The sequence below is a fragment of the Zingiber officinale genome, chromosome 6A (genome assembly GCF_018446385.1).
Source record: "Zingiber officinale cultivar Zhangliang chromosome 6A, Zo_v1.1, whole genome shotgun sequence".
Classification (NCBI taxonomy): Eukaryota; Viridiplantae; Streptophyta; class Magnoliopsida; order Zingiberales; family Zingiberaceae; genus Zingiber; species Zingiber officinale.
The window spans coordinates 67,422,678-67,448,373 of NC_055997.1; the positions used below are offsets into that span (position 1 = coordinate 67,422,678).

Consider the following 25,696-nt stretch of genomic DNA (forward strand, 5'->3'; position numbering starts at 1 on the left):
ATTGACATCAATTTTCCAATAAATTTACATAAGCTTTTCAGTAATCCAATTTTTGCTAGTAAAATTTTATGACCAACATGAAAACTAAATTCTCTCATCCCAGCTTGTCCAAAATTTGTTGATTTTTGATATATTATACTCTCGGTGTACCACATAAAAAAAAAATGCACAATCTAACTTGAAAGATATAGTTTTTTTTGGACTATTAATAATCTATTTGTAAATAAAAATATAGAGATGTATAAAAAAAATAGATAAACACATACTTATAATTTTACTTATGTTAGATTCAGGATTGTAAATACGTCAAACTCACTTGACATTAAAGATTGTAGCACTGAATACCATATATCATAGTAAGATTAGTCCATATTCTTAAAAAAGTCCACCTGCATTGGGATGAAGTTTGTAAACAATACACACTAAAAGTTGGTATGTATAGAATTCTTTGACAGATACTTACAGAACTATGAAACTTAGAAGTGTACAGTTCTGAGCTTCTAAAGGAGTTATAATACATATATTGATCTTCTTGGAGGTCTATAATCAGTAAGTGCTAGTGATCATTTGTGTTATTTAATGAACAGAATATATATTTGATTGACTTGTCATTGTCAGTGTTTGATGATAGACTAAATGCCTCAAACGACATCATTCCAAACAAATCTTATGTACAGAGACAAACATTCTAAGAGGAATATATAGAGAGAAAAATCTCGGTAGTAGCAATTGGTGTTATACTTACAACAAAACCAGCAACATAAAATATAAATGACCAATATGGTATGCTAAATGTTTTGGCTTCTTTTGCAATGATTGTAAAATATACATTTATGCAATCGCCATCACTATGAAAAAAACATCCGTATAGGAGCAATTTATTAGGCGTGGTTTTAACACCACTCTTGAAACTGGGTGTGTTTGGTTGGGGGTAATCGTTGATAACTTTGGTTATTGAACTAAGGTTATATTATTTAACTTTGTTTGGTTTAGGTAATAAACAATTCCCCAGTAATCAATCACTCCCACCACGCCAGCAAACGTCATCAAATTTCGGAATAGGATTACCACCGAAATAGGTGGTTTTTGATGATTCCGGGGTTAACAGATATATGTTTCCAAAATTATCCTCTGCTTGTTCTGCTCATGGAAGCAGATGTCTAGGGCAAGAAAGAGCGAACGCAGGGTAGGGGCAGACGAAGGGTGTCTAGGGCGAGGAAGGAGGTGGGTGTACCATGGTCGGCGGACATGCTCTCGGTGTTCCTCTACGCCGAACTTGTCGCGACCGAGGAGGAGCCTTTCGAAGGCACTATCTGCCTCTGTGAGTTCGTCGCCGCCCGCCGATGAGCTCCGTCTGCTGCCCGTCTGCGGACATGCCAACTTGCTCTCGGTGCTTTATTCCAACACATCTGATCTGGAAGCAAACTTGCTATGGAAGAAGATAAAAACGAATTGGTGATGCTTGTAACAATACTTCTTCTCAATCACAAATTTTGCTACGGATTATTCTCATATTCACTTCCTTGAGAAATCAGATATCAAACACAGTCATGGATTAGTTTTTTTTTTTTCCAATGGCTGAATCCTCTGCCCGGAAAGCTCTTCAAACATGCTTCTAAGTTTCTCTCTACCAGAGTTGGGATTGTTTTCCAACATGTAGGATTGCTTATCTGGGAGTATTTTGTCGAATTTGTTCCCATGTTTTTAAGTGGAACGACAAGTAAGCGGAGGTTTATCTCACCGGTGATTTGGATACAGTTTTGGGAGCATCTTGTTTATTTTTGATGTTTTTAGCTGGATTTGGAGGAAAGGTGGAAACATTATGTGGTTCCACCGGTGTTGAACTCGTCTTCCGGCAATTTGGATGGTTTCATGCATTCTGTTGTTTTTTTATTTTCTTTTGTACCTCCCGTCGCCCGTAAGGTTTGTTGCCGGCGGTGTTTAGACCATTTTCCGGCGACTCGGATGTTGTGTCACGTTGTTTCTTGCACGCCTTTCTGTGCCGTCAAGTCCGACAGAAGCTTTTCTCTCTACCGCTGGGACTGTTTCCAGCGAACTTCTTTTTTGATCAGGTTCCTGCTTATTGATACAAGGATAATATAGTAAATGTCAAATTAGATTATGTCATTACTTAGAATTGAACCAAACAATGTTAGGTTATATTTTATTACCCATAACCTTGGTTATGTGATTATCTGGTAATCACATAACCAAGGTTATACATGATAACTTGAACCAAACACACCCTTAATGTAATTAGTATATATGCACCTTCAGTAGGATTAGATGAACATACTAAATCTATATTTTGGGATGACTGATATAGCGTGTATTGTGTTGTTGCAACACGGTCTCAAATTTATCCCTAGAACCACCTCTAAACTAACATAGTAAAGGGAAGAACTCGGGTTGTCTCACAAAGACTAATGATGTGGTTAATTTCATATTAGGCTTTTTTTCATGTTTTACAGGGTTTTGAACGACGTAGTTACCGAACTAGGCAAGGTACAAAAGCTAGCTAACATTCATCGTATAGGGCACCAAGTATCCTAAACTATTAATGTAATCTAACTACTGCAAATTCTAACAAGTCTCCTTCCCTAGTCTAACAAGTGTTTATCACACTGTAATATAGAAATAAATCAATTGATAACTAATTAACAGAAGCAGAATCCAATCAAACAGAAACCAGCAATAATAATCCTCTACACTAATCACAACCAAAAACTCTAATCTCCATCAAATGAGCAAACAAGATCATCAATCACGCTACAAAGTGAACTACGGTTTACCCAAGCTCATGCTGTCTCAGATCTGACGGAAAGAATAGAATCATCGCGAATCCGTGTGTAGGAGGTTGGTTGGAATCGATAATATTGCAGGATCAGAATCGATGTTGAATTAGGACGGGAGTCTAGGATTAGGGCTCCAGCGAGTTGGGTAACCCCCAAGCACTCGCTGAATATGATGGATGGTGGCGACGACTAGATCTGGCGGATGGTCGTGGTTACGGGAATCTCCGGAGATGGAAGGAAAAGCCCTTCACTCTGGTTGGTTGTGGTCGGAACTCTAATGGCAACAAGATCGCCGGAGATGGGAAAAAGGTCTCAGCTCAAATCACCGATCATCCTCCTTCTTCTCCGTGCTTTTCGTTCTTGGCCAAAAATCGCGACAATTGCACTGTGCTTTGTCCACAGTGTTTTCTACTCACTGTAGCTTCTTAGATCTCATCTGACGGTTGGAAATGACTAAGATCTAGATGAAGGAATGAGATGAAATATAGTCTGATTGTCTAGATTAACCAGATTCTAATGGATAGTTAGGATAACTAGATCAGAATGAACGACTCAGATCATCCTAGATTAGAATAAATGGCCCAGATCAATCATATCAGAATGAACTTCCAGGATTGATCATATCTCCATAAATGGATCATATCTAAATCAACGACTCCAAATAATTCGTTGCAAAATTCACATTCACATCCTTAGATTTATCAACAATTATAGCCTAAATTCATCCAGCCCAAAAATAATGAATTCACTCATATAACACATAATAAATGCATTTAAGAGCATATGAGTGGATTAAAAATACTGAAATAAGGCCAAAATCTTATACAATATTTGACAATTATCAAATCCTCGCACTTATTCTTGCTTGTCTCGAGCAAGTAAACAAAACCACAAAAGCAAACAACATCCATCTCCTTAGCAATATCTTTAGAATAGTGAAAAGGTAATTATCCATGACTATCAAAAAGATCAAACATTTACAGATTCACTTCCTACATTAATCAACAAGCAAGGTAACTTCAACAGCTCGAATGATAACATCTCAACGGTTAAATGTTTACTGTCACTATCACACATCTAATCATGCACGGAGTTGGAGTTCCACTCAATGCAACTCGTAACACTTCGCTACCATATATTTGCTCATTTTCTAATCCTCCACCACTATAGCACACACAAATAGCATGAATCAAAAGGATTATTAAAAATTAAGAAGGAGAATAGGATGAACAAGAAAAATAGGCCAAAGATGAAGAGCGAATGAAGTGGAAGTTTAGGAACAATAATCCTGTTGAGTAACCAATTTGATAAGCACTTGAAAAACAAGGAACACCATTTATCCAATGATAGAACAAGAGATTTAGTTAAGTTTCCTTCTGAACAGATAGCTATCCGAAGATCTTGGTACTCTACCTTCTCAACTTGATACTCTTCAACGTGTCACTATTTCTAATGAACCCACACAACCAAAAAACTCCAAAATTGGAGTTCAACCTCTGAAATTCAGATTCAAATAGATCTAAGGCTAAATCATGCATGGCTTGAGAACTTCATTCTTATTGCATGGGTGAAGAATCCATTCATTCTACAACAATTCCTCAAATTTCAACTCATGACAGTTCTATTACCCCCTGACTCCTTTCCTGCTTTTCCTGCACTGCAGGTTATCTGGAAAATTCAGAGATCAAGGTCACTGGGGTTGCCAGCTCTGGATTCATGGCCGGATGACTAAAAGTGAGCACCAAGTAACAATTAAGAATTTAAGAGCCACACCTAGACTCTTCACTGATTATGAATGAAAATCAGTTCCATGAATTTAGATTTTAAGAGGTCCAGGGTTTGAATCAGGTGAGGCATTGGAAAAGAAGGAACACCAAATGATACACCTCAGAAATTCAAAAATCCAGTTTAGAATTCATACCACATAATCCCAGCAATGCAACTGATTTCTGAATTCCAGTTTTTTTCTTCCCTTCAGACTTGAGTTTCAGTATTCTGAATTCAAAATTATTTCAGCTTGGATCATGAAGAGTTAAGTTCGGAAAAGGATATCATTCAACACTGAATAGATGGAAACTTGAATTCAAGTTGTTACTGGTATTAATTCCACATAAAGAATTGGCACTAAAACAGATTTTATTTTGCTGGTACAGATTCAGAACTCCAGTTGACCTCTTTGCTATTCCTTTTAATTGTATGGGTGAAAAACCACTGAACTCACAGCAATATTTTCCTTAACCCATACTCATGCATCAGTTAACTCTTCATCCAAAATCGTACAACTGATTTTTCAGAAACTTAAAGTTCTGTTGAGTTCTGGAGACCACCAATTCCCTACTAACATCAATCTTAGCATCTGCAACCAGGACTTCACTACACAATACGTTCAGCAACTTAATCCAACTAATTCGGAATTCTCATCCATTATAGTTGCATACTTAAAATCATGGAAGACTTGAAAAGATTGGGACACCAAATAGTAATGGAAGATCATCAATTTCACTTGGACTACTTACTGATTAGAAACCTCCAAAACAGACTTGATACACAACAGTTCTTCAAGTTTTTTTTTTACAATGCATTCTCCTGCATTGTCAATTCCAGATAACGGATGGTTCCATTGTCTACCAAGTATGCATGCTCCATTGAGGAGAGGTTATGATATCTTCACAAATGTTATGCTTCCTTAAACTAATAGATCAGTTCCCTAAGCAACTACAACAGCAAGATAAGCTTAACAAGTTAAACAACAGAATTCATGCATTCTTCAGCAGCACTCTAAAAATGTTTTCTGAAAATGCCCTTAATTTCCTTGCTTCACCTCTGATTTGTCACAACTTAGAACTGAAGTCCTTGCATAGACCAAAGTAAGTAAACACAATTAGCTCATTGTTCTGAACTCCCTAACAACACATAAACATCAATTAAGAAACTCAAGAATTCAACTCAACAATTTTCTGTGAATTTTGGTTGAATCCATTCAGAGAATTGCAGATTGGATTGGCACAAAACAGTCCAGGTTGCTAATCAGCCTCCATATGATGTGCTAGGTATTGTTTGTGCAGTTCCAGTTAATACGACACCAATAGCTTTAACCAAGAAGAGAAAAACAAAAAACAGCAAACTTCCTCCAAATTACAGCCATTAAACAGTTTACTTGTGATCCCAACTGGAACTTTTGTCTTCTCTGTTTGTTTTTTTCAATAAGCTCTAATAACTGATGCCTTCGCTTCTCTATCACGATCCTTTTCCTGCTCGATTCCCTGTAAGTTGTCGACCTTTTCCAATAAACTTTAATCTATTCACCAGCATTCTCTCGAACCAATTACATAGCTTGAACATGCATATCCAGAAATAAAAAATCCGGCTCAAAGGCAAGTTTTCTAAGAAGTTGACACTCACTGAGAACTTTGGCCGCCTCGGACAATGAAACTCATCAAGAATAATCCAACACTTCCAATGAAATAAGATCAAGCAAGAATGATGAGAGAAAAGTAGAACTGTAGAACTTTGAATGGAAAAGAAAATCAAAGAGTGAGGTAAAAAATCCTTCATCATCCTGGGGAGTATTTGCCGCTAGCATATGCGCATACTTTTTCTTCTGATGCTGGATCATATTTTTTCATCTTCCACTTGCATATTCCTCCCCAGCCTTCCATGCAACCGTCAGCTTCAATAATTATATAACATGTTTCTGGGGGAATTGAGAGATCTGGCAATTCAGTGATTATCTTCTTGATCTTCCTGATTAGCTTTAGGTCTTGTGAGTTCATCCTTTTTTCTCCAGTAGGGCTTGTCTTTGAATATAATGGACTTAATAATTTCCCAAGGTTGGGAATATAACCCCTGGCATAATTTAGAAGGCCTAACCAAGATCTAAGACCCTTGGTTGTAGAAAGCTCCTGCTCATTAAAATCAGCGATCTTAGAGATTATATGAGGTTGAAGTTTAATAGTTGCCTGCCCAATAGTTGCCCCAAGAAAATCAATATTTGAACTACCAATTTTCATTTTTGTAGGGCTTAGGATTAGCCCGTTGGCTCTGCATATCTTAAGCATAGTTTTGAGGTGCTCCTTATGCTCTTCTTCTGTTTTGGAAAAAACAAGTATGTCATCAATATAAACTGCTATAAATGCTTCCGTACCTTTAAAACAATTGTCCATTTTTCTCTGAAAAATGGCTGGTGCATTTTTGAGCCCAAATGGCATTACTAGTCATTCATACAATCCATCAGGTACCCAGAAGGCAGTCCATTCAATAGAACTTGGGTCCATGGCTACTTGATGAAATCCGGACTTTAGATCAAATTTAGAATAGATCTTACTTCCTCCAATTCGCTTGATGATGGTATTGATCCCTGGCAAGCTATATTGGTCTTTATGGGTGTTGTCATTAAGCCTTTTGTAATTGAAGACCATTCTTTCTTTTCCTTTTATCTCCTTCTTGGTTGCAGGATCTATAGTGGTTCCTGAATGGACTATTATGGCTGTGGTGCGGTGCTTGCTTTTGCTTGGTCTAATAACCTTTAAATCTAGGAGAGCCTGGACATGTCTTCTGAATGAATCCTGCATTTGAGGAGTGACATGTTTTAAGGGTCTATCCTCAATAATCAAATCTGGATTTTTGATTTCCAGTGTGCATTTGATTTGATTCTTTGACCAGTATTTCATAGGATCATTGCCAATGTAGCCTGTATCAGATAATTCCTTGATAATTCCTTTAATATTTGGTTCACCTTGCCAAGTGCAAACTTGTTCCTTTATCTGATAGTATTCCTCCTCTTCTAGGTCAAGCTCTTCGATTGCTGCTGTTGAAACAATATTCTGATGAGTTTTAATAGTGGTGATATTTTTATAAAATGTTACCTCATCGCCTTCAATACGAATACCGCCATAAAGGGATCTGATGAAGTTACAGCCAAGAATCATTGTAATGTTGCCTCCTATAGATAAGGGAAAAGCATATGTGTAGGGTATGCGGAAAGAATGATCCCCAATCTTCATATTTCCATATTTAACTTCTTGTTGGCTGTTGTTTTAGAATTGATACCACTGAAATTTACTACGAAAGTGTTATCCTCAATGGCTTCAATTGGAATAGATCCCTGATCAATACAGCATGTGGTTGCACCTGTATCAAGAATAGCATGAACTTTAAATTCTTTGATACCTGGAATATAGATTTCCACTTCGAGATTGAAGAGTCCATTTGTTCTTTTCTTCGGTAAAGAAGCTTCTTCAGCTGAAAACACCTTTTCCCTTCCTTCAGTGATAAACATATTTACTTCTTCATTTTGATTGTGCAGTAATTTCTTCAAATCTCTATTTTCTAATTCTAGAGCATCTATTTTGAACCTCAGTTCTTCAATTTCAGTATCAATTTCTAATCTGTCTGCGGATGCTTGCATAAGAAATTCCTCCTTTACCTTTTGGAATTCTCTTTTTATCTGACTAATCTGGAGTTCAGCCATTGCATGAGATGTCTCAACCTCCTGTTGCAGCCTGGTAATTTCAGCTTCTGCCCAGGCTATATAAACTTGCTGCTCTTTAATTAGGCTTGTAGGATTATAAGGAATAGATGTTGTACGTTGTACAGGTATTTGCATATTAAAATAATTGTCTGAGCACATACCACAGGTTGTTATTTTGCAAAGAGTGCAATGTGCTCGATGCTTCCGCATAGTCTCCCTTTTGCAGCAATGGCATTTCTCATAAGGATATGGAATATCATCATTGATTAACCATATGTGAGTGCAATCATGTTGTTCCTTTGTGACTCTAACCATTGGTTGCCATCCTCCATGCTTCCCTATCATATAACAATTTCTTGCCTCTATAAAAACACATAAGTATTCTGTTGCTAAAGACAATACCTGGTTGTCTTCCCCTTCAAAAATACTATATATTGCATCTGACTGTTCTTCTCCTTCCTGCACGGACATTATTTCGTAATCTTCAGGAAGTTCCAATCCTTCAAACATGGCAACTCTTTTTGTGTTTTTATAAAGCAAATCTCGAGCAAAGTGGCCTTCTTCTCCGCAAAGAAAACATTTACACTTTTTATTTCGGATTAAGTGTTTCTTCTTTTCTATACGGGCATGAGATTGGTGAGGCTTGCCCTTATAGGTTGTTGATTTTCTGACTCCATATCTTCTTTTTGAATCCTGATAGAAACCTGGTATAGGAATTTGACTACAGAAGGACAAATCTTTCAAGGATCTGCTAAAGGCAGCCTTTTTGTATTCCTCCTCTAAATATCTATATGCAAAAATAATGCGAGGGTGTACCCCCATAGTGTTACCTGGATACATTTCCTCAAAGGCTTGCTTAATTCTCTTTCCCAAGTCTCCGGGTAGCTTTAGCCAAAATTTTTGTGATAATTCAGGCCCTGTGAATAAATGTCCTGTTTTTGCAGCCAAGTTCATATATTCATTCATGAAAGGAATAACATTTTTGACTTGTAAACAAGTTAATCTTTCAAGATCTCGGTACGCCCTATCTTGCATTTCAGTGGATCCTTGGAATGGGTCTTCAAGAATAAAAATACGTCTTATTTGAGATATTAAATTTTGCGTACCATTGCGTCCATCTGCTGATCTGACTAATTCAGCATATTCATTGGGGAAGGTCATTCGCCATTGTATCCATGTTAATCGCTCAGATTCTCCCAATAGATTCTCAATAAAATCTGCTTTGTCTTGAGTATCTGCAAAATTTTGAAGAGCAACAACATTTTTTGTAATAGCTTCCCATCGTAAAAATACTTCTTCGATTTTTCCTAACTGTGTTGGGAGAGTTAATATTGCCCCTGTTTGTTGTTGTGCTGATGGTAAATTCCACCATTCAGAAACATCAGTTGCTTTGAAACGTCCTTTACCCTAATAACCTTGAGATGGCTCCCTTGCAACACTTATTGGCTCCGGTTTGGGTCTGGTTGGCGGATATCCGACTGGGTTCATTGTAGTATCAATAGGAGGTCAGTACTGAGAAACAGCCTCTTGAGAATAAATTTGCTCAGACAATTGTTGTAATTGTGGGTAGTCCATGAGCCAAGTTTCTTCTATTTCTTGTCCTGCAGCAAGGAACAACTCCGTTTCCTTCCCACCACCTACTGCTGCGAAAGGATTGGTAAAATCATCAGCAGAATTAGTAACCGAAGTACCTGGTGCCAACATTAAGTACTGCAGGTATTGTATATAATCATCGTCAGGAGTTTCTTCGTCTTCAGGGTTGGTACATAGAAAATGATGTTTATCCAGGAAGTCAACATACTCCGGCTCTTCGACTGAAGTAGAAGAGTGTGGTTGAAGTAGATCCCAAATATTGTCAGGTGTAAAATATTTCAAGCCTTCATTAAAAATCTCCTGCCTATACTGTTTTGAAGTTATGGAGGATCTTTTGTTGTCCAAGGTCATTTGCTGCTTTTGGTTCCTTGCTTGTAATAACTCATTTCTTCGTTTTTCTGTATCTTTATACGTTGTTCCTTATCAGGAGTGGTTGAGACAAAACCTCTTTCCCCTCTAGAGGTCATATTTAGTTCACGGACAGGCATTACCATAGGAGTTTTATAACATTCAAGAATAAGTTGTGCCACAGCTTCTCCTGCTTTGAGAAATAAAGTGTTGTCAGAGAAATTATATACAATAATTTTTACTTCACCTCTGAAGTCTGAATCAACAACGCCAGCTCCTATAATCAGTCCTTGAAATGCATAACTTGATCGGGCTGCAATCCTTGCATAAGTACCTTCAGGAACTTGTATACTTATTCCTGTGCTTAATAATTCTTGCCCTCGTGGTGAAATAACATAATCTTTGTCAATGGCTAAATCATATCCTGCTGCACCCTTTGATGCTCTCCTTGGAGTTTGTGCAGTTATACTTCCCTTTTTAATATAAAGGACTTCCTCAGGTTCCGCAACTAGATGATCTTGTTCAGAAACGAGGACGGCTACTAAATGCATTCTTTCTTCATCATTATCAATTTCTTGATCCGCATTATTGTATTCTGGTTGCATTGCTGTCCTTGCTGTCTGATAATTTTCAAATTGCATTGAAATTCTGCCATCAATAAGAGTATTAGTGGTTACCTCCGTGGGTTGAAGTGGGATATTTATAGTAGAGGGTCGAATGATCCAATTTTGCCCCATAAATTCGCTTGTGCTATATCGTCTTCCAGGTAAAGCTCTAACTCCATGGCTGGCAAGATAATCAACAACATTTTGGACTTCATATGCAAATCCAACATTTGGTGTGTTGGATAATCGTCCAACCATCCCTCGTGTAATCAAGATATTAGCTTCACCATTGCGCCAGCCTTCGTATCCCCTTGCTAAAATAGATATCTGTATATTTTGATAAAAATCAGATATAGTTAGCATTGTATCAGGGATTACGTACACTAATTGGCTTCCGTGTGTGAGATCAATTTCCATCGCAGCAAATATTGCTTGATCTCCCCGCCATCTGTTGTCACGAAATACCACTAATAATAAAGTTCCTTCTTCTTGTCGGTGAAGAATTTGGACTCTAACTTGTATGATTCCCATATGGATGAATCTCATTCTGCTTCTTTGAAGTTGATGAAAACTCTCTTCTTGAATAAAAGATCTGTCAATTTGATTGGTTGTAACTAGAATAGCTTCTTCCGATCTGTGTACATACACACTGTGGTGCGCATCATCCCTTCTGGAATGGTAAAGAACTTCAGCAGGTACTAAGGCAGCTCTCTCCTGCATAGATTGTCTTAATTGTACCTGAGGATCTAATTGCTGTTCAAGAGTGTATTCATAAGGTTCTCTGCCTGTTATTCTTCGTGCCATCCTTTGCAATGCCCTTCCAGCCATATATCTTCTTCTTTGATTTTGCCTATAGTTTCGTACTTGATCTTCAAAGAGAGATACTCCTTCGGTATTTGTTCTTGAGTTTGTAGCTACTGGAGGATCTGCTCTGGTAGTCATCTTTTCTTCTATTCTTGAAAAAGCTTATAAGGGTCTTTAAATACTAGCAGCTTCCCTTGTCCTTCACTTGCCTTTTCTTTAAGAGATAAGCCTTTGATTTTATTAGATAATTCTTGAACAATAGCTTCTGGTAGATTTACCTCTTGGCTCACTTTTGTCCTTTCTTCAATTCTTCGAATTCGATCTTCCAAATTTTCAAGCTTCTCAAATATTGTGACTAATAGTTGGATCTGAGTGTTGGCCTGCTTAATTGAGGCGATTGTTCCACTAATTGCTCCTTTGTGATCTGCAGGTCTATAGAATCCGAGAGCAGGCGCTTCTATGGCTTCGGTTGCTTGAAGGGCTTCCCTGTAAGAGCTTGTACTCTGTGTATTTATGTAGCTCATGAAGAGGCCCAAGCCCCTATCTTCTGTAATGAAGCTTCTACTAGATCAAGTTTCCTTTTTAGTTGTTCAAAAAGGGACACAACTTGTCTAGCTTCCTGCTTATGTTTTTCAGTGATTTGTACAGTTATTTTTTCAAGCTGTTTTTCTGTTACAGATCTATCCTGTATGACTTCTTTAGTCAAAGTTTTGATTTCTTTTACTAGCTTACGATTTTCTTCCCTTAACAGCTCGACTTCCTCCTGGATTTGCTTAAAGTTTTTGAGATTCACTCTGTTTGACAGACTTAACCTATCAAATATGACTGCTAAATTATGAGCTAGTTCCTTAGTGGTAGGTTTTGAGTTTGCAAGGTCAAGGTACTCAAGGTTTGCAGTAGGTGCTTTTGTATACCAATCCTGTATAGCTATCTCCCAACGTCTAGACATAAAAGTCCTTTATCGAGTATACTGACTTCTGGCTATTCATCAGTTTACCCAGCTAAGGCTTCTGGCTATCCACCTTAACCAAAACTACATGCATGTATATGTTATTGTAATTTCAAATAGAAGCAAAACAAATTCAAATTCTAGACTTTCCATGTTGTAAATGCATAACCCACAACAAGAAGATAAAATGTAGGCTTGAAGTAGTGTCCTCACTAGGTATTCATGATCATCAAACTCAATCGTTCAAAACAAGATCCATCACCTTACTAACCGAAAATATGCAAGTAGATTATCCACTCATGCCAAATGATCTAGTACTTGACAATCGAATTTAAGAAACTTTTACAACTCTAAAAACATTACTAGGAAGCACACAAGGAGATTCTTATTCAACCACACAAAATTGAAACTAAGTAAACTAAACGACCTAAAGTCGAGCAAACATGCATATGTAAAAATGGGAAAGAAAGGAAATAAGAAATGAAAAAGAACACACTCCCCTTTCAAGTTGGGTAGTTGCATCTTGAAAGCTCATCTTCTCCTTGAATGTCTCCTCAACTCCTTCATGGAATGCCTTAAGATGGTGTTCATTCACCTTGAAAATGCTTCCTGTCGGGAACTCCTATATCTCAACAACACCATAAGGAAAACGTTAGTGATACAAAAAAGACCTTCCCATCTAGATCTCAACTTACCTCGTATCAATTTGAGTCGAGAATTATACAATAAGACCTTACCACTTACATGATGTAAGTACCCCGTGGTAGTTTTGATTTGGTCAACCAAGTTAAGATAGGTCTTGTATATTTGATCCTTGTGTCTAAGTGTGCAGGAGCTTAGGAACAAAAAAAAGTCAAGCGGAAGACGCAGCTAGCGAGAAGGATGACAGGGGAAGGGAGCCGATTCGGTGCATCCAAGGGATGAGGTACTACAGAAGAGTACATCGACGAACGAGAAGAATGCGCACGACAGTTCGAGAGACAAGAAGCCGAGGAGGAAGGCTGCTTGAGGAGAAGGTCAGAGTTGGGTTCGGGAGAGCTCAACTCCAATTAGCCAGAGCATCACCCAAGCAAAGAAAGATCAGCTAAGGAAGTTGATCTGCCTCTTGGAAGACACCTTCAATGAACAGTGTCGAAGGCGTCTTCCCTAGCCGTTAGCCGAAAATAAAGCTTTATCTTCGATGATAAAACTTAATTGATTGAAGGTGCCTTGAACCCTCTTGAAGGCGTCTTCCACCCTGGGATAAGATTTTTCAGAAGCTATAAAAAAACCTCCGGAGCTAGGAAATATTCAACAACTTGAACAAAAAGTCTTGTACTATTTCCTAGTCTTTCTTTTGAGCTGTCAATTTCTATAAGAGGTTTCTCCGCATGCAACGAAGGAGAATTCTAGTAGAGCACTTTCAGAGCCTTGGATTAACAACCACCTATGTTGTAACTAAGTTAATTTTTGGTCTTCTTACTTCTTTCTTTTAGTTGTTCATTTTTGTATTTAATTTATTTGTGCCTATTAATCTAAGTTGAAAGAATGAGAAGGGATAATTTTATTTTGTAGGTAATTCACCCCCTCTTGCTCGCCCCCACTGCACCAACAAGTGGTATCAGAGCTAGAACGCTTGAGAAAGACTAACCACTAACTGAAGCACCGAAACGATGGAAGGACCGAGCATCTACCCGTTGAAGTTTGAGGGAGAATTTGTGTTATGGAAAAAATGAATGGAGGTATTTTTTAAAACTAATTTGAAATTCTTTTGATAATTAAATATAGTTTTATAGTCCCTAAAGACCAACAAGGAGAACAAGAGGAAAAATATATGTGGATGAAGAAGGAGCAACCAGACTTCGTAGCAAATGGACGAGCTAAATTCCATCTGCTAAGCGTACTACCTCCGTAGGAAGTTAGCAGAATAGATGCCTAAGAATCTACAAAGGAACTTTGAGAGAAGTTCCTGAAGCTACACGAAGGTACGTCCAAAGCCAAGCTCGTAAAATGGGATCTGCTCTAGAACCAACTTACCAACCTTCAGCTGAAAGAAGGAGTGTCAGTAGAACAACTGCATGCCAAGCTAAAGGACTTAATCACCAGACTTATGAATCTTGGAGAACAGATAACAAACCGAGATTCTTTAAGGTACACGTTAAATGCTTTTCCTAGAACACAAGAATGGACATCTATAGTATACTCCTATTATATTTCAAAAGATCTAGAGGTAAGTTTTTTAGAGAGTTTATTTATCACCTTAGAACTTCACGAATTTAGATGTGTATAATTGAAAAAGGCGCCCTGAAGGCAAGAACAGACGATCTAGACTCTAAAGCGTCAATCGATGAAGATGAAGCGGCCCTAATGGCTAAGAAACATTCTCAGAGCAAGAGGAAGGTTTGATGCGACAACTACAATAAAGAAGGGCACATCAAGGATGATTACCCTAAGTCGAAGATGAAGGAGACGAAGAAAGAGACAACCAAATCAAGGTACAAAAACTTAAAAGAAACATGGGGTGAGTCATCATTAGAGTCAGAAGTTGAAGAATATGCCGAACTAGCTCTATTGGTGGACCACCAAAGAGAAAATGAAAGTAACTCAGAGATGAACATCGATGAAGGAGAAGATCCTCATAAAAAACTGCAATGAAAGGGGAACATCAGACCACGAGGTAAGTAAGGTACGTGCCTTACCTCCTGAAAAGTCATTTCAATTTATCAAGGTGCTTTCTAATAATATAGTAAAACTAGAAAAAGAAAATGCTAAGATAAAAATAACCTTAGCTAATTCATGCCCCTTAAAAATGTATGATAATCTAAGGGTAGAAAATAAAAAATTGAAAGCACAAATAGGAAAACTAGTAAATGACTATGCATGTTTGAATTTGAATATGTTTCAAAAATCAGAATTTAAAAATTATGGTAGAATTAACTGTATGTCAGAAATCACTAAGGACAAATTAGGAAAATCTCTACAAATTATATACCTTCAAAATTTTTGATAAATCCAATAGGTAGAAATCTATATTGGGTTCCAAAATCTTTTTTAGATTAAAATCCCAAATTTTTTGAATTATTAGCATAGAAATTAATTTAATTAGAAAAATATTTTTCAAGAAAATTTTTTGGTTCGAATATCTTATTCAAAATTTTTATACTTATAGAACAGCAATATGTCTGTTAATGAATTTTAAAAAAAAAACTGTTGAGTTATTTTCTATGAAATTATCAACAAAATATATATTTTAAAATTTAAAATTATTATACAGATTTATTTTTAAAAAATTTTATTTTTTGTGATAAAATATAATTTATTAATTTTTAAAATTAAAATTTTTTCTGTAAGTTATTTTTAAAATTTTTTAACTGTTAAGTTATCTTCTGTAAATTTATTAATAAAAACGGTACTCTTAAAATTAAAAATATTTTTCTAAAGTCTTTTGAAAACTTTTATTTTTTTTGTGACAAATCATGGCATTCTCTATCTTACTAAAAATTCTTAACTTTTTTCAAATATTATCTGATTATTACAAATTATTTTCCAAAATATAATTTTTAATATTAAAAATTCAAGAAAACATAATTTTCAAAACTTTTTTTCCATTAAAGAATGTGTTTTACACATCTAAGAAAATTAGCAAAAATTTTTTAGTTGGAAAAAATATTTTTTAAAAATTTATTTTAAAAATTAGTTAATTTATTATAATAAATCATTTCAGTTAGATTAATAACATCTTTCTGTCTAAATTCAACAAAAAAATTTAGGAATTTTTGAAACAAAAAACTAATTTTTTTTTAAAAAAATTCCAAAATAGAAGATTAATTATTAAAAATATAATATATTTAAAATTTATTTCTAAAAAATATTAGCTGATTGATAAATTTTTTTATGTATCCCTAGAAAATTATTTCAAAATTTTCTAAGGTTTTATGTTATTTTTCTTATTTTTTTATGTGATCAAAGAGGAAGAAATAAGTAAAAGTTAAGCGGGATTAAAAGAGAGTTAGGATAATTTTTATCCTAGTACTTATTTTGCAAATTTATTAACTTAGTTAATTCATTGAATTGCAATTTACTATGCTATTTGATTACTTTTTAACACTAACTTAACTTAGGTTGATGCGCATCAAAAAGGGGAAGATTGTAAGTACCCCATAATAATTTTGATGTGGTCAACCAAGTTAAGTAGGTCATGTGTATTTGATCCCCGTGTCTAAGTGTGCAGGAGTTTAGAAATATAAGAAGTTGAGCAGAAGATGCAGCTAATGAGAAGGATAGCACAGGAAGGGAGCTCACGGATTCGGTGCATCCGAGGGATAAGGTGCTACGGAAGAGTACACCGATGGATGAGAAGGGCACACACGACGGTCTGAGGGACGAGAAGTCGGGGAGGAAGGTTGCTCGAGGAGAAGGTCGGAGTTGGGTTCGGGTGAGCTCAACTCCGGTTAGCCGGAGCATCACCCAAGCAAAGAAAGATCAGCAAAGGAAGCTGATCTACCTCTTGGAAGGCGCCTTCCATGGTTTGGAAGGCGCCTTTATTGAACAGTGTTGAAGGCGTCTTCTAAGCTATAGAAGGCGCCTTCCATAGCCGTTAGCCGAAGATAAAATTTTATCTTCTGCGATAAAACTTAACCAATTGAAGGCGCTTTGAACCCTCTTGAAGGCGTCTTCCACCCTCAGATAAGATTTTTCAGAAACTATAAAAAAACCCTTGGAGATAGGAAATATTCAACAACTTGAACAACAAGTCTTGTACTATTTCCTAGTCTTTCTTTTGAGTTATCAATTTCTATAAGAGGCTTCTCCACCTGCAACGAAGGAGAATTCCAGTGAAGCACTTTTAGAGTCTTGGATTAACAAGCACGTAGATTGTAACCAAGTTATTTTTTGGCCTTCTTACTTCTTTATTTTAGTTATTCATTTTTATGTTTAATGTATTTGTGCCTACTAATCTAAGTTAAAAGAATGAGAAGGGGTAATTTTATTTTGTAGGCAATTCACCCTCCTCATGCCTGCCACCGCTTCACCAAGACATGAAACTCTTTCCTTAAAATATGCTTGTCATTAAAAACCTTGGTTTTCTCCTTGTAGAACCGAGAGCTCTCATAGGCCACTAATATGAGCTCCTCAAGTTCATTCAATTGCAACTTCCTCTCACATCCAGCTTCTTCCAAGTTCATATTGCAAGCCTTTATTGCCTAATATGCTCGATGCTCCACCTCCACTGGTAAATGGCAAGTCTTACCAAAAATAATCTGGTATGGAGACATCCCTATCAAGGTCTTGTAAGCATTCTGATAGGCCCATAAAGTATCAAGTCTTTTGCTCAAATCCTTCTAATCCGAACTCACAATCTTCTCAAGAATTTGCTTTATCTCCCTATTTGAAATTTTAGTTTGCCCATTTGTCTGTGGATGATAAGGAGTTGACACTTTGTTTATAACATTGTACTTGCTCATAAGCGCTTTCATGTGTTTGTTGCAAAAGTGGGATCCTTGATCACTGATGATCACCCTAGCTACCCAAACCTAGAGAATAGGTGAGACCTGGCAAAACTCACAACCATAGAAGAATCGTGAATCCCGGTAGGGATGACCTCCACCCATTTTGACATATAATCAACAACTAATAAGATATAAACAAATCCAAATGAAATAGGAAAAAACCCCACAAAATCAATACCCCATACATCAAAAATCTCACAAAACAAAATGGGTTGTAGGGGCATCTCATGCTTACGTCCTATGTTTCCCATCCGCTGACAATGTTCACAAGTCTTATGAAACTCAAAATCATCATGAAACAAAGCAGGCCGATATAAACCCGAGTCTAACACCTTCTTAGTTGTACATTGAGGACCAAAGTGTCCTCCATAAGCAAGTGAATGTCAAAAGGAAAGTACAGACCAGAACTCATCATCAAGAACACACCTCCTAACTACTTAGTCACTACAAAATTTCAACAAGGGTCATCCCACACATAATATTTTGCATTGCTTTTCAATTTATCACACTGAACTCGTGGAAAACATGTAGGAAAGACATGAGCAACCAAATAATTAACGAGGTTGGCATATCATGGCGTATTACCTTGTAGCTAGTAAAGCTGCACATTAGGAAATGAACCAATAATCGGTATGGAGTCCACCTCTCTCTCGATCCTGTTTAAATAGTCTACCACCAAGTTCTCCTTCCTACTCCTATTGCGTATCTCAATGTCAAATTCTTGCAGTAGAAGTATCCATCGAATCAATCTAGGCTTTATGTCTACTTCTTAAGAAGGAACTTAAGAGCTGCATGATTAGAAAAAACAATCACATGAGAATACAACAAATAAGTTCGAAATTTATCCAAAGAAAAAAACAATAGCCAAAAGTTCTTTTTCCGTTGTCATGTAATTGGCTTGAGCAAAATCTAGGGTCTTTGATGCGTAGCACATGACATGAGACACTTCGTCAATTCTCTGAGCCAAAACTGCTCCTACTCCAAAATTAGAAGCATCACATATTAGCTCAAAAGGTAATGTCCAATCTAGAGCACACATGATAGGAGTAGAGGTAATGACCTCCTTGAGTCAGTCAAAGGAATCCTTGCATTTTTTTTATCAAACATGAGCTCTACATCCTTCTACAACAAGTGTAAAAGTGGAAGGCCAATCGCACTAAATTCTCAAATAAATCACCTGTAAAATCCCACATGACCAAGAAAAGATTGAACCTCTCACACGTATGCGGGGTAAGATAAAGAAGAAATAACATTGATCTTAGCAAGATTTATTTCAATGCCCTTAATGGAAAATTATGTGACCTAGAACTATGTCATGCTCAATCATGAAATGACATTTTTTAAAATTTAACACTAGGGCAATCTCTACACACTGATGCAAAACTTAAGAAAAACTATCTAGACATGCATCAAATAACGAACCATAAATGGTAAAATCATCCGTAAACACTTCCATGCAATGCTCAAAAAAATTGGCAAAAATGCTTACCATGCATCGCTGGAAGGTCCCTAGAGCATTACAAATTCCAAATGGCATTCGTCTATAAGCAAATGTCCCTAAATGGCATGTGAAGATAGTCTTCTCTTGATCCTCTGGTGCTATATAGATCTGAAAATACCCTGAGTAGCCATCCAAGAAGCAATAGTGTGCCTTTGATGCTAACCTCTCTAACATCTGATCAATGAAAGGTAGTGGAAAACGATCCTTCGTTGTAGCATGATTCAACTTCCTATAGTCAATACATACTCTTCAGCTATTCTACACTCTGGTTGGAATCAACTCATTTTCCTTGTTTGCAACCACCGCACACCAGAGTTCTTTGGCACGACTTGCACTAGACTAACCCACTTACCATTTGAGATAGGATAAATGATACCAGCCTATAATAGTTTAGAGACATCTTTTTTTACCACATCTAGAATCAATGGGTTAAGTTGTTTCTATGACTGCCTCACTAGTCTAGAACTTGTTAGAACGAGACGCATGTGAGAGGAGGAGAGGTGAATCATATGATCTTGGAAAACTTTTATTTTGGTTTTGAAATCAAAGTATACACAGCAGAAAAAACATGAAAACAAAAGCAAGTAAAAGAACAAGTTTGGTTTTACTTAGCTCGGAGACTTCGGTGACTCCTACTCTAAGACTCAGGTCCTACGGATCTATCTATGGATAATCCACTAAAATACTTCTTCCGAAATTGTTGGAAGAGGGGATCGAGTACAAGAGAAAGAATAGGACAAGTATGACACACTACACTTTTCATTTTACAAAAAAGTAAGTATAAAATTTAACTTTGTTACCAAACACTTTTTGTAGACAATCGGCTTGAGCTTGGTGTTTGAGTGACTTCTTAGCGGCAGTCGGGCATAGCAAAGTCGTAGCAGGGCAGTAGCAAGAAGCTACAGCAATCAGAAAGCCAATCGAATGCTTAGAAGCTCGTAGAGAAGTTGTGTACAAAGCCTTGGGCGAGCACTTCTTCTATAAAGTGTGGAGGGTGCCTTTTATATCCTTGAAGACACCTTCCATAGAAAAAAATCTATCCCAAAAAGTCTTGCACCTTATCGTCGATGAGGTCTAAATTTTATCTATTAGAAGACGCCTTCCACAGCACTGAAGGCTCTTTTAATGAACAGTACAGAAAGTGTCTTCCAATGCTTGAAAGCACCTTGGGTACTGTTCACCCGAGGAATTTTTGCTCCTTTTATCCTACAAGGTAGGTTAGTCCAACACGATAATATATAATCTACAAAATAAAGTTATCATAATAATAATATAATTAATTTATGACTTAGACCTTGTCTTCTAGACTATGATCTAGTCAAGGTCTCAATTTAAGTTTATAAAATGGACCTAAATTGAATCGACGTCTAATGTCCCCTCAATCGGGACATGCCTCACTTAGTCACTCTCCTCTAGTGACTTACGTCAACTTACCAAATGCCGGAATCACACATCCAAACTTCGGCAATTGGGAATCGAACATCCCGACCTGCTAGAATCCCACATATGAACTTTGCCATCGGAATCGTACATCTGGCTTTTAACCCATCGGGAATCGAACATCTCAGCCTCCTGCCAAAATCTTACATCTAGACTTTGCCAATCAAGAATTGCACATCCCGACCTCCTTTTGGAATCACACATCCAGACTTTACTAATAGGGAATCAAACATCTTGACTAGACTCATCAAGTTAGTCAACACTGCACACTCAGTAAATGCATTCGATTACAATGACACCTAACTTAACTCACTTGTCATTTATCAAAACTTGAGTTAGACCATTAGTATAAATTGCACAAATAATCTCTCTCTTTTTGATGCAATGACAACCTGGATTAAAGTTAGAAAAAAATATGCAAAAAATGAAATAGTAATAACATGATCCAAGAGACAACAAATTAAGTAATTTCAATTTCTATTTTATTCTCTTTATCATTTTAGGGTTAAGATTTTTGAAGATTTAGTTTGAATTTTTCTTACTTAACTCTTACCCTCCCCCTTTGGCATTCATCAAAAAAATACAGATAAATGTAGCAAATTATGAAAAAGTTTAGTAAGTATAAAACTTTCACAGTAATAAAAATCTACAGGTCTATCAGAGGGAATAGTTAATAAAATTTTCAAAGAGTAGTTTGACAAAAATGTTTAGACTTTTCAAAAGGTTTTCAACATTTTGCAAAACAAATCATTTGTAAAAATAAATTTTGCAAGAAATATACAAACTATTTTTTAAGATGGATTTCAAAACACTTGCTTTAAAAAGATAATTTGTTGTAAAGTACTTCTTAAAGTTTCAATTTTTCAAGGTTATTATTGAAAAGTTTTGCAAATTATCTAAAATATTTTGGAAAGTGTTTTCAAAGAATTTGTCCAAGCAAAATGGTTTTTGAAGTATTTTCAAAACACTTTAATTTGATTTGTAGTATTTTTCAAAGTAAATTTTAAAAGAAAAGTTTGAAACCATATTGAACAAAATAGTTTTGAAAATATTTCAAAAGTAAGTTTTAGTATGTTTTCAAAAGAATTTTGTAAAGAAATTTTGAAAGTAGTTTTCAAGTATCCTCCCCCTGAGCTTGCCATTATTTTAAAATAATATGCATCTTAAAATATTCCTTAAATGTCTAACCATTAGTTACTAACTAACTATCAGAAGATAGCAGTGTTCACTTAGTTAGTCAAGTTAAATAAATGTATCTAGTTAGTGTTTGACTAAAATGGATTACTTAGCCTAATTGCTGTAATTTTAGTATTCTTTGCCCATACTTATAGTGATATACTAATATAAGCATCTGAAGTCTAGGTAATAGGCCTACACATCTTACACCATTTTAAGTTTTTAAATACACAATCAAGGTAGATCTAGTGTATTTGTGAGATGCTCATTACCTAGATCAATAGGATCATGCTTTCTAAGGGTTCGATCTAGACTAAGGCCAAAACAAATTTTGAAATACTAAGAAAATGAGAAATTTTTAGAAAATATAAGTAAAGAATTTTTCTAGAATTTGTAACTCATTTGAAAATCTTATTTTTTTTTGATAAACAGTCATAGTCTATTGTACACATTCCTAATTTTCATCTTAAGTTGCTAAATTTGAGTTCTGATAATGGTTTAGTAAATATGTCAGTCAGATTTAATTTTGACTTAACATAGTTAAGTTTAATATCGCCTTTGACTAGATAATCTCTTACAAAATGGTGTTTAACTTCTATATGTTTGGTTCCTGAATGATGTATTGAATTTTTAGTTAAATTTATTGAACTTATATTGTTAATAAAGATTTTTTGTATTTTTATATTCTAAATTAAAGTCTTATAATGTGTGCATCATCCATAGTAATTGTGCTACACACTCACCCATAGCTATATATTCTGCCTCAATTGTAAATAAAGTAACACAATATTATTTTCTACTAAACCAGCTAACAAGTGATGGTCCAAGTAATTGACATCCACCACTTGTAATTTTTTAATCTAATTTATAGCCAGCATAGTCTGAGTTAGAATAACCTAAAAGGTCAAAATTAGTTATCCTAGGGTACCACATTCCTATATTTTGTGTACTTTTTAGATATCTGAAAAAAAATTTAACACTTTTTAGATGGTATTCCTTAGCACAGGCTGATATCTTGCACATGTACTAACTGTAAATAGTATGCCAGGTCGGCTTACAATTAGGTATAACAGACTACCTATGATACTTCTATAATACTTTAGGTCTACTAGTGTTCTATTAGGATCACTATTAATATTTTTATTTATTGCTATGGGTGTTTTTATTTCTTTAGATTATCCATTCTAAATGTTCTAAGTAATTCCTTTGTATATTTTTCTTGATAGACATAATTACCTTCATTAGTTTGTTTAATTTGTAAGCCTAAGAAGAAAGTTAACTTACCTACTAAGCTCATTTCAAATTCTTGTTCCATTAGATTTTTAAATTCCTGTAGAAAGTCTGAGTTTGTAGATCCAAAAATTATGTCATCGACATAAACTTGGGTGATAGAAATATCATATTTAAAAGTTCTTACAAATAAGGTTGGATCAATTCAACCTTGTTTGAATTCTTTTGGAATCAGATCTGTGGATAATCGTTCATACCAAGCTTTAGGTACTTGTTTTAGACCGTATAGAGCATTTTTTTAATTTAAAAACATAATCAGGGTGTTCTAGGTTTTTAAATTCAGGTGGTTGACCTATATATACTTCTTTTATTAATCCATTTAAGAAAGCTTAGGGTGTTTTTATTATAAACTATGTACCCTCTACTATTTAATGAGTATCCTACAAAAGTTTCATTTTAAACTTTTGATATAAATTTTCCTAAATGTTAAGAATATTTAATATGTAGACTGAACATCCAAACACTTTAGAATATTTGATATTAGGTAATTTAATATAGTAGATTTCAAATGGTGCTTTATTATATTTTTATTTATTATTGTTCAATTTTGTACATAGCAGGCTATACTAACAGTTTCTGTCCAAAAATATTTTGGTAGTTGGTATTCATTAAGCATTGTCCTAGTGGATTCTTAGATGATTCTATTTTTCCTTTCAACTATCCCATTTTGTTGAGGTGTATTAGGACAAGAGAATTCTTGATGGTATCCTTTTTCTAAGCAGGATTTAGTAAACCTATGTTTTTAAATTTTCCGCCTTTATCACTCCTAATTCTTTTAATTTTTAAGTCTTTTTCATTTTCAATTTTTTTACACAAATCACTAAATATTTCAAATGTTTTATCTTTACTTTTTAATAATTTTACCCAAGTAAATCTTAAGTAATCATCAATTATTACTAGACAATATAAATTTCCATTATAGATTTAATTCCATGTAAGTCAAATAAATCTAAGTGTAATAATTCAAGTATTAAATTGGTTTGAGTTTGATTAGTTGGTTTGTGGGTTAATTTGGTTTATTTCCCTTGTTGACAAACATTACAAATTATTAAGTATAAGTTAGGTAGTTTTGGTAGTTCTCTAACTAAGTCATTTAGTTTGGTGAGGTTTCTAAAGTTAGTGTGAGACAGTTTTAGTTTTCTATGCCATAGCCAGATTTTCTCCTTTTATGTTACGTGAGGAGCTGGTTAGGTTAATTGTATAAATATTTTTATCCCTAAATCCTTTTAATTTTATTGTCAGGTCTTTCATATGTTTAGGTAAACATTTAGTGAATGTAAACCTAACTTTATATTCTGAATCATATAATTGACTAACACTAAGTTGAATTTAAAATTTTTATTAAGTAGTACTTTATGAATAATGAAATTAGATTCAAGTTCAATGTTATCTATCTCAATTACCTTTAATTTGTTATTGTTTCCAAAGGCAACTGCTCCTAGTCTTTTGAAGGTCAATTTTGTGAACATTGTTTGATCCCCGGTCATGTGCCGGGAGTAACCAGTGTCCAATATCTATTTAGATTCCTATAAAGGGTAGGAGAAAAAGGTTTAGTCCAAGTGTATACTTGGTTAAGTTGATTTATTTTGATTTTAATTTTAATTTTGAAAGTTTGAGTTAAGTTTGCTTACAATTTTTAAGTTTTAAGTTTAATTTTTAAGTTAAGTTTAATTTTGATTTTTAAGTTAAGTTTACTTTTGATTTTTAAATTTTTAAGTTAAGTTTAATTTTTATTTTTAAGTTTAAAATGTTTAGTTAAATTTGATTTTTATTTTAAATTTTAAAATTTTTTAAGTTAAGTTTGATTTTTATTTTTAAGTTTTAAAATTTTAAGTTAAATTTACTTTTTAATTTTTTGTTTTAAATTTTAAAGTTAAGTTTAATTTTTATTTTTAAGTTTTAAGTTTTTAAGTTAAGTTTACTTTTGATTTTTAAGTTTTAAATTTTTAATTTTAAGTTATGTTTGATTTTTATGTTTTAAGTTTTAAATTTAATTTTTAAGTTAAGTTTTAAGTTTAATTTTTAAGTTAAGTTTAATTTTGAAATTGATTTTCAACTTAATTCAATTTACTTTAATTTTAATTTATTTTAATTTAATTTATTTTATTTTATATAATATAATATAATATATTTTAATTTTCCTTATTCATTTCACCCAATCTAAACTTTTTAGACAAAGGGATTCTATAATTTTGTGAGATGAGTTAAGTTGAGTTTCAGGGTTTGGTTTAACTTG

At 34.8% G+C, this 25,696-nt stretch overlaps 1 protein-coding gene across 3 annotated transcripts in view; it reads right to left on the reverse strand.

The window, feature by feature from the left end:
• Positions 1–3,707: 3,707 nt before the first annotated feature.
• LOC121996478 overlaps positions 3,708–25,696 on the reverse strand; it is a 28,295-nt gene continuing 6,306 nt past the window's right edge. For 2 of the 3 annotated variants that reach the window (XM_042550466.1, XM_042550467.1), the window contains exon 2: positions 3,708–13,186. In XM_042550466.1, coding sequence (XP_042406400.1) covers positions 7,795–9,426 — 1,632 coding nt within the window. In that variant the 5' untranslated portion in view covers positions 9,427–13,186 and the 3' untranslated portion in view covers positions 3,708–7,794. Of the gene's footprint in view, positions 13,187–16,519; positions 18,842–25,696 lie in introns of those variants that run through there. The other variant, XR_006116089.1, reaches the window with a different exon arrangement.